The sequence below is a fragment of the Mytilus californianus genome, unplaced genomic scaffold (assembly GCF_021869535.1).
Source record: "Mytilus californianus isolate M0D057914Y unplaced genomic scaffold, xbMytCali1.0.p SCAF_13, whole genome shotgun sequence".
Taxonomy (NCBI): domain Eukaryota; kingdom Metazoa; phylum Mollusca; class Bivalvia; order Mytilida; family Mytilidae; genus Mytilus; species Mytilus californianus.
The window spans coordinates 33810114-33820858 of record NW_026262615.1 but is presented as its reverse complement, the minus strand read 5'-3'; the positions used below and the strand labels follow the sequence as shown (position 1 = coordinate 33820858).

The 10745-nt window shown below is 32.8% G+C and overlaps 1 protein-coding gene across 1 annotated transcript in view; it reads right to left on the bottom strand.

Annotated features, from left to right (window-relative positions):
• Window positions 1–10745, bottom strand: part of LOC127723537 (uncharacterized) — a 29115-nt gene continuing 18370 nt past the window's right edge. The window contains exons 10-15 of the mRNA XM_052230185.1: window positions 9129–9344; window positions 7636–7752; window positions 6218–6364; window positions 2412–2532; window positions 1472–1546; window positions 1–503 (exon numbers count right to left, since the gene is read on the bottom strand). Of these exons, the coding sequence (XP_052086145.1) occupies window positions 381–503; window positions 1472–1546; window positions 2412–2532; window positions 6218–6364; window positions 7636–7752; window positions 9129–9344 (799 nt within the window). The 3' untranslated portion in view covers window positions 1–380. The remainder of the gene's footprint in view (window positions 504–1471; window positions 1547–2411; window positions 2533–6217; window positions 6365–7635; window positions 7753–9128; window positions 9345–10745) is intronic.

Sequence of the window (10745 nt, the reverse complement as noted above, 5' to 3'; positions counted from 1 at the left end):
TAATATATTTAATAAGCACCCTTTTCTTATGACACATAATACAATGAACTGTACTGGAGTACTTTCTTTCAAGATTTAATAATGTTGATAGGAGCAAATATCTTTAATTTTTTTGAAAATTAAGAGTAAATGGACTTCTCAAAAAAAAAAGCCAAGCAGTTAAAACTGCTGAAATCTTTAAATTGACTGTCACAACTTAAAGTTAAGTGAAACATAAAGAATTCATGCAGATTTTTTTTTAATCTAAAAGAACTAAGTTGTTTTCCAATAAAAAAAAATCTTATACAAGTTCAAGAGAAAGTTTTTCAAAAGTTTGGCTCATTACTTTCAAGATAAAAGCTGATATTCTGTTTTGATAATTAAATTAAGTTATACATCCACTAAATTTTAAGAGTGTCTCTCCTGGTATCTTTGCTGTCATACACATTGTAAGGGACCTTCCTTAGTTGTAACCATTCTATAAAGTTTCTCAGGTCATGGAGCATTATTCTTTCCAGGACAAACTACAAACAGTGAATAAATCAATAAGCTGAATACACTTAAGAATAAGATATTCTAATTTTAGACATAAAACTAATATTCTAAACAGACTCATGTGTTTCTCTGAACCTTTTATTACAACAATGAACTGTATATCCATAAAAAAAAACATTGAGTACTTACAAAACTGTTGTTACCTTGTGAGATTGTGATAAGCCTGTAACAAGTTTATGGAACCTCATGATAGAATGAGCATCTTGGTCCTTAATTTCTTATAAGTTAGATATTGATATCAGATCTTTGAGATCTTGCTTTAATTCTTTACAACTATTATTGGGTTAAATTAGAGAGCTTGACAGACAAGGATATCTTTCTCAAAATAACATTTTACAAATTTAGTGTGTTTAAAGTGCTCTTTTTGACTTACCTTCATCAGGAACACTCACACCCCAAGATATGAAAGCCAATGAAGTACAAATACCTGAATCTCTGAGGAACCATAAACTGTCATCTGACCCTTAGTACCAAGAACTAGTCAGTGCCAGTCTTTGTTTTATCAGACAATTTATAAACATTTCAAACATAATAGAAAAAAAACAGCAATCTAACAATCCTATTTTGAAGTTCCTCAAACCCAGTTAGAAATGGTAGGCCTTATGTTTCTAGGTGCATGGTTATTCTAGAAATCCTAAGATTGAGAATGCTAACTTTTGGTAAGAATGATAGCAAATTATGAAGTTAGCTCCCTTAATTGTTAATTTCTCATGCATTTTAACCAAAGTATATCTTGAAATACCAGAACAGGAAAAGGAAAAGAATGTTATATTCATGCATCATTATACATTCTGAACTTAAATCAATGTAAACTTAAGGTTTTTTTTTATGTTTTCACCACTGTCTGATTTTTATGCAGATTGGCACTTAATTGTTAAACACCTTCAAATATGTAAAGTTTTATAGGTTAAAATATTTTTCTGTATTTTATACATACTTTAATGGCTGTTTGAAAAGCTACTGTACAAATCTCGTGGGCAGGCAGTGACATTACAATCAAACAAAGTTTTGCCTGAAATTAGTATAACAAAATAATATCTAGTATACACTTGATTTGTATTATAAAAGAAAATGGATTACAATTTTGTCCAAAAAATAATTCTTACACTAATTTGTCTATTTCAGGCTGCCTTCATCGAGAATTCTGTCCATCAAATGTCATTCATAATCTTACACCGTCTTGGAAACTGTTCTCTAATTTATTTTTTTGCACCTACAATATGTCATATTACACAGATGTTGATAAATTGTAAGATTACAAAATTAAGCAATGTTTTATAACTAAGGTTTAACTTCCTCAGTCAAAATTGACCTTCAATGTTGTTTTTTTTTGGCCATTTTAGCTTTGCCACTCTTTATAATCTTTATTTTACTTCAAAACATTACAATTTATCAACATCTATGTAATATGACTTATGGTCTGTGCTAAACATTAGTTCATCCATTAAATAATCAGAAGCTTTGTGCAGGGCGAGTGCCACTCTCTTATCGCATAAAGAATCCTTCTAACAACTCTCTGAGGAGTCTGTACGGGGCTTGTTGCAGTTGCAAGGCAAAAGTTTTGCCACTATCCCACAGTTATTCTCATTTTCTTGTGGAAGTCGCAATTCTTGCCTTTCATCACGGTTAACCAACTCAGCAGATGATAGAAGATTTTAACGACCTTGACTGGCTATACAGCCCTCACAAGGTCGGTAACTCAGCAGAACATACCTACTTTGTTGATAATTTGCTCTTGTCTTGAACATATATGAAATATTGGCCACTGGACATTTAGGAATCAATCTATTTCACCACTTGGAATCATTATGTATCTATAGTTATAATTCAATATAAATTGCCCCCCCCCCCCTTTTTTTTTTAAATCATTTATTTACCTTTCCTAAGTGAACAGATTTTCCATCCATCATAGAATGACGTCCCATTTTTTGGAATATTTCTTCTACGTCATTTCCTGAACCACACACCTTAATGGCTTTCTCTTTTAACTCTGAATACCTTAGTAAATAAACAAGAAATATTCCAAATAAATTTGTTTTCTGCCATTTGATTTGATTGGATAGCAAATTGTGCAATATTCCCTACTTTTGATAAGTTTGGCTAACATGGTACATAAAATTCTCAAATCTAGTGGATGTAAATGGGATGAAAATAAAGAATTTTTATGCAGTTGTCCAGTCCATATCATTGGTTACCCATATTAAAGATGCACATATCTTTAGTAGCACTAGCAAAATTAAAAGGGTCAATCAGCTACTTAGAAACCTTCTTATGTTCATCCCTGTGTAATTAAGAGTATACTTGTCAGGAACTGCCATACCGAATATTCAAATATGACATATCAAGTTCAAACAATCACAAATGAAGTACAAATAAAATCTTAATTTAAACAATTTTTAAAACATGCACATATTCCAGGAAAAGCGAAATTTTACCACAGAAGTGTTCATTTAACATCTTCTGATGCTTAGGCAATTTACTCCCTAGCTATAAATAATATTTTTCTTTTATGTATTTTTAGGCCACCTAAACTAGAGGCTCTAAAGAGCCTGTGTCGCTCACCTTGGTCTATGTGCATATTAAACAAAGGACACAGATGGATTCATAACAAAATTGTGCTTTGGTGACGGTGATGTGTTTGTAGATCTTACTTTACTGAAAATTCTTGCTGCTTACAATTATCTCTATCTATAATGAACTTGGCACAGTAGTTACAGTGGAAAATATTTTGTAAAAATTTACTATAAAGGACAATAACTCCTTAAGGGGTCAAATGACAATTTTGGTCATGTTGACTTATTTGTAGACCTTACTTTGCTGTACATTATTGCTGTTTACAGTTTATCTCTATCTATAATAATATTCAAGATAATAACCAAAAGCTGCAAAATTTTCTTAAAATTACCAATTCAGGGGCAGCGTGTTGCCTGATTGGTCTGAAAATTTCAGGGCAGATAGATCTTGACCTTATGAACAATTTTACCCCATGTCAGATTTGCTCTAAATGCTTTGGTTTCAGAGATATGAGCCAAAAACTGCATTTTACCCTATGTACTATTTTTTAGCCATGTCGGCCATCTTGATTCACGGGCGGGGTCATCGGACACATTTTTTAAACTAGATACCCTAATGATGATTGTGGACAAGTTTGGTTAAATTTGTCTTAGTAGTTTCAGAGGAGAAGATTTTTGTAAAAGATTACAAAAATTTACGAAAAATGGTTAAAAATTGACTATAACTTAGGACAATAACTCCTTCAAGGGGTCAACTGACCATTTTGGTCAAGTTGACTTCTGTGTAGATCTTACTTTGTTGAACATTATTGCTGTTTACAGTTTATCCCTATCTATAATAATATTCAAGATAATAACCAAAAATGGCAAAATTTCCTTAAAATTACCAATTCAGAGGCAGCAACCCAACAACGACTTGTCAGATTCATCTGAAAATTTCAGGACAGATAGATCTTGACCTGATAAACAATTTTACCCTATGTCAGATTTGCTCTAAATGCTTTGGTTTCAGAGATATAAGCCAAAATCTACATTTTACCCTTATGTTCTATTTTTAGCCATGGTGGCCATCTTGGTTAGTTGGCCGGGTCACGGGACACATTTTTTAAACTAGATACCCCAATGATGATTGTGGCCAAGTTTGGTTTAATTTGGCCAAGTAGTTTCAGAGGAGAAGATTTTTGTAAAAGTTAACGACGACGGACGCCAAGTGATGAGAAAAGCTCACTTGGCCCTTTGGGCCAGGTGAGCTAAAAAAACATATTGCATTTCATATTCAAACCTGAAAATTTGTATTAAAGCTCAATGCACTTTTTTCAACTGAGGAAACATATTTGTGTTATCTTGGGTCACTTAACATTTCATGTATATGTTTGATTTAACACTGTTTTAAGTCCAGCCATTTATGGTTCAGCACCTTTAAAGTCCAGAACATTTGCCCTATACAGTTTTTGTAAAATATATGGGGGGTGGGGGCATATAAAGAAGTTGTTATGGACAAATCTTGATTAACCATGACTGAAATCATTTATAGCAGAACAGAATCATCTCTGGAATAAGGAAATAAAGCATGTGATTTGTCATTAAAGTTTTTTCAATGTACAGACTTTATCGGAAAGTAATGTTGATTTATTTTTGTTGTCATGTTGCTGTCTCATTGATGTATACCCCAAATATCTTTTAAAATGAATCTGGTTTTGGAATATCTGAAAAAGAATCTTCACCTTTGCATCAGTAGCAAAAAAAAAGGTTTAATAGAGTTGCTTTAATTGAGTGATTTGTACTTTGTTGGATAGCTGTCTGATTGGCAATCATACCACATCTCCTTATTTTATATTAACTGGGAGGAGATGAAAAAGGCTGGTTAATGTTAATACCACAATCTTAAGTTTTTTCCTTCAGTTGCAAGATTTTCAAACAAACACAAGAGTGCACACGCTGAAATGTCTTGCCTGTTTTACTGACCATTGATTTTATGTTGAAAGTCTTAAAGATAAAGGTTTTACTACAAGTATCACTTAACATTTTTAAAGATCCATGACAATGAGGTCAAGGTCCGATAAAAACTGTCAGACAGACATGTACACCTTACAGTTATTCCAAACACCAAATATAGTTGACCCATTGCTTATGGTAATTAAAAAACAGACAAAAACACAAAAACTTAACATTAACCAATGAACCAAGAAAATGAGGTCAAGGTCAGATGATACTGACTAGACAGACATGTACACCTTACCATCATTCCATACACCAATTATGGTTGACCTATTGCTATAAGTATTTGAAAACCAAACCAAAACACAAAAATTAACATTGACTAATGAACCATGAAAATGAGGTCAAGGTCAGATGAGACCGACTAGACAGACATGTACACCTTACAATCATTCCATAAACCAAATATAGTTGACCTATTGCCTAATGTACACGAAAAACAGACCAAAACACAATAACTTAACACTGACCAATGAACCATGGAAATAATGACAAGGTCAGATGACACCAGCTAGACACCCCTGTACACCTAACAATCATTCCATACACCAAATATAGTTGACCTATTGCTTACAGTAATTGAATAACAAATCAAAACACAAAAAATTAACAGACCAATGAACCATGAAAAGGTCAGATAAAACCGTTAGTCTGACATGTACCCCTTACAATCATTCCATACACCACAGTATAGTTGACCTGCTGCTTGTAGTATCTGATAAAGGGGCCTAATCGTGTAACTTTAACCTTGATCACTGATCCATGAATTGAGGTGTAGGTCAGGTTAACCCTGTCTGACGGATATGTAGATGATGCAAGGAACCCATATATCAAATATAGTTATCCTATTACTAATAATAAGCGAGAAATTCACACAACAAAAAAACTGTAATTTTTTTTCAAGCAGTCGCTTTACCATGAAAATGAGCTCAAGGACAATGCGCATATGACAGACGGAAACTTTGTAACATAAATACAAGGTATGAAGCATGCAGGTCCTCTATCTTCTGAAATATAAAGCTTTATACAAATAGTTTACGCTGCTGCTGGATAGTAATACCTATGTTTCACAGGCCAGACAAAAATGAGTTTTTTTCTTTTTACTGCATTAAAAAAGATCTTGAGATATTATATTCTAAGATTTACTAATATGAATCTCAATTTATACTCACCATAAAGATGGCTTGATAAGTTCTCCTATATCTACACTATCATTTATTTTATTTCTTGCATGAGCAAGCTCCAGGCAGTGTTCATCAAACACTGAACTCATGTCACTAAACAGTCCATACTTATACTTAAATATTAACAGTCGTTCCCTGCAATAGACATAGTGGAAAGGTAAAGATTCAACCAGTTAAAATTTTAAAGGCTTCAATTATTTTAATGGTTAATGACTCCAAAAATGTTGTCTTAGAAAAGATATAATAAATAGTATTATTTCATATTCAATCTAAATAAGACTTTTTTATTGGTGCGAAGGTTGCAGTTGCATTCTGCAGAAAAAAAATCTAAAATACATACTCATAATTATAATGTTAATGTTAGCTTATGATTTTGGATTTTTCTTTAATTGTCTATTTGTATAAAAACTTTGATGATTCAGCATTTATATTTGTTAACACTAAAACTGTGTTAGACTTGATTATGTTTTGTTGTAGATGCAGAGAGCCTACCCCAATTTTTATAGTGTTGATACTGATAAAGTTTTCATCACATGCATTTTTTCTAAGATTATTGGATTTCTTCAAGGAGAAAAAAACACAACAGTTAGGCTTTGTCTTTGGATAGTAGTATTGACTTCAACATAGGTAATTCTATTACATGCAGTTTGGTACAGGATGTTTCTGTCAATACTTATGTCCCTTGGGCAGTCTATGTTTCAAGACAATGACCACCATAGTCTTGAACAAATTATTGTTGTGTGCCTATTTTGACTTTATATTTCATTAGTACAAAGCCAGGACCAAATAAAGAGCCTTTGTGAGCACGCTCACATACACCATGGCCTCATATTGTCACTGGGCAAAGAAAATCTCAACAGATTCGAAGTTCAAAGACTCACAACTCCTACAAAAGTCAATTGATAAAAATTTCTTGTCGAATTAAGTCCTTGTTATCAATAAAGTTTCATGAAATTCTGTGGTGGGATTTCAGTTCTAGAGGAGTTGACATGACAAACTGTTGAAGTATTTTATTTAGGCCAAAATTCTAAGTTCAAAAAGGCATAACTCCTAGAAAAAAAATTGAATCATAATTTCTTGTCGGAAAGTCAAAGGTAACACTTAATGCCCCCGTCGCCTACGGAGGGGGCATAAAAAATTGAATCATAATTCCCTGTCGATATGCACATTCACATAGTACATCTTTATTATTCACATAGTTGCATGAAATTCTGTTGTGTGGTTTTTCAGGAGGTGCGTAGCAAAGAACAGGACTAACGGACAGATAGGTCAAAAACATTATATTCTACTGAACTTTGTTCCATGGGTATAATTACCATCATTTATCAATCTATTCACTAAATTTTTAAAAGTTCTCAGTTTGCTAATTCATAAAAGCCAAAAGTATTCACCTGTTGACCTCTTACCTTTCCAGTTTCTGAACTTCTGCATCTGTTTCTTGTTTATGTTTATGTTTCAAATGAATAAACTTGGTCCTCATATTGGAGACGATATCTTCTGGCTCAACCTTTTCTTTTTTATCACTAGAACAAAAGAAAATCAAGTTAGCTGGATCATAATTTTAAGTTGTTGTCTGTTTGGTTGTGTAGATATTTTCACAGCGGAGTCTTTTGTTCATGGTTGGTGTTGGTTGTACAGATATTTACATGGAGGAGACTCTTGTTCATGGTTAGTGTTGGTTGTACAGATAATTACACGGAGGAGTCTCTTGTTCATGGTTGGTGTTGGTTGTACATATATATTAAAATGGAGGAGTCTCTTGTTCATGGTTGCTGTTGGTTGTACAGATATTTACATGGAGGAGTCTCTTTTTCATGGATGGGTGTTGGTTGTACACATATATTTAAAAGGAGGAGTCTCTTGTTCATGGTTGATGTTGGTTGTACAGATATTTACATGGAGGAGTCCCTTGTTCATGGTTGGTGTTGGTTGTAGATATGTTTACGGAGGAGTCTCTTGTTCATGGTTGGTGTTTTTTGTTCAGATATTTACACGGAGGGGTCTCTTGTTCATGGTTGGTGTTGGTTATACAGATATTTACATGGAGGAGTACCTTGTTCATGGTTGGTGTTGGTTGCACAGATATTTACACAGAGGAGTCTCTTGTTCATAGTTGGTGTTTGTTGTACAGATATTAACAAGGAGGAATCTCTTGTTCATGGTTGGTGTTTGATGTACAGATATTAACAAGGAGGAATCTCTTGTTCATGGTTGGTGTTGGCTGTACAGATATTTACACGGATGAGTCTCTTGTTCATGATTGGTGTTGGTTGTACAGATATTTACACAGAGGAGTCTCTTGTTCATGGTTGGTGGTCTAGTTCTGTTGCAATATTTTTTTGTGTTTCTTAATATCATTTTAATGTATTATTATGCACAAGTATTTACAGTGTGTGAATGCATTATCATCTACACTGAGTAAAATAAGTTTAGCATCAAATCTTTTTAATTTCATATTTCAAAAATAAAATAAGCAACAAATCTTTTTAATTTCATATTTCAAAAAAAAGATTAACTTCAAGTTATAAAAATGAATTATTGTTATAAAGAAATAAACATTACTTAACCTTAGGCTTTGTCTTGGAATAGAAACCATAAGAAACAATTATACTTGACAAAAGTTTATTAAAATACATGTTGCTAAACTTTTTTTACTCAGTGTATTTGTCCAATTGATTTGTTATTGTAAATTCAAAAATTAGTGATGTTTTTCTTCATGCAAATAATGCGACAGTATCATGTTCCCAATTATAAAAACTTGCATTCTTGATTTCAGCAATGATTTTCCTTCATTAAATTTGGGTAATCGCATTAACTAGATTTCACATTTTTGCCAGTTGAAAAGGATTTGCAATTATTAAATGCATGCATTAATTTCTGAATTTGCATAATTTCATACCTTTTAATTTCTTCATACAGATCCACTTTTTCTGCAGCTATTCTTTGCCAGACTGGAGTTTTCCGAATAGCAGGTAGTTTTTTGCTAGGATCATTGTGTAATAATCTAGCGATACTTTCTATTTTTGCTGTACTATTTTGTACCTCTGGTGATTTGCTCTCAGTACCGGTTTTTGTTAAAGATGGACTGCCAACATTGGTTGATTCACTTATTTTCCTAAAAATTAAAAAATATAAGGGTCTTCCAAGAGTGTCAGTTGTCATCTCTAAATTATATAGGCAGAAATGGCAATGTCAATGTTTTGGTATGGGAAACACAAAATTTAAAATATTAGTTACACAATTTCATGCCTGGGCTGTTCCAGAATTAAAAGCATGGGGGCATGAGAGGCACTTCTTTAAGGCCCTGACCTAACATGAAAGAAAAATTTTCATTTGACTTATAATTCTTAGAAATTGAAGGTAAATGCAACTACTCATATTGAATAAATATGAGTGCCTCCCATACCCCTCACCTAATTAATTTTGTTACAGCCCTCCTGGAAATGAATCAGCAAGTTGGTTGAAATTCTATTGAGTCATTTTCAAGGCTGTGCAGATTTACATAATAAGACAATTCAAAAGGCACTTTAGCAAGGCAGCTTAAGTAATCCCTACATATTTGCTGTCAGGCAACACGATAATGCTATCAGTTGCCAAAATTTATTAAGCAATGGAAAGAAAAGCCTGTCTAATTGAGATTATAGCATGGTGAGAGAAAAACTACATAGCGTTTTAACTTGGTAATAGATTTACTGAAAGCTTATCAAACTACTGTGGATTCATCATTAATCATTAGGTCAAAAACAAAATCTAGATTGTTTGATGTTGCCTACCTACCCACTAGTACTAAAATTAGTAAAAAACATCCTACTCGAAAAAATTTAATGACACAAATTGTCTGTAATTTGTTTTAATGATTTTTTCCCGCTCTAACGTAGTTTTCTTGTCTAAAACATGTAACTTTTGCTGTAGGCTAAAAAAAAAAAAAACAAACCCTACCTACCTACCCAACCCTAGAAGGCATGGGTAGGCAACATCAAACAAAGAATTTCATAAGGGTGGCCTTGGATACCAATCTTTGTAGACTTTAGGGGTATAGAATATAAATCATAAATTTTAATATTCAGCAAAGTACAAACTTTTTTTATAGGCTTGTATGCAGACTTTGGCAAAACACAAAATCCAATTTCCACTTAAAAATTAACTTATAACTCAATGAATGAAAATTGTTATCCATGAAATTAAACGTATTCACATAAAAAATAAAGACAAGCTTAAAAAGTCTTTTGCCAACAAAATCCATTGGATGTGTACTGATTGGTACTTTAGTATGGGAGAACATGATTTATTCATTAGTTGTCATTGGCTTTGAACTAGCTTTCAGTAACTGCAAGTACTCTTATTTCGGTGGTTTGTGTCTATTGTTTTCATGTTTATAGTTGCTTTTTGTGCCTCGTACCAATCTTTTGAATTGTTAAGCCAATTGAAATTGAATTTAAGTTTGTTCTTTTGTTGTGCTGTTACATCACTGTCCCAGGTTAGGGAGGGTTGATCACTCAAAAACTATGTTTATCAA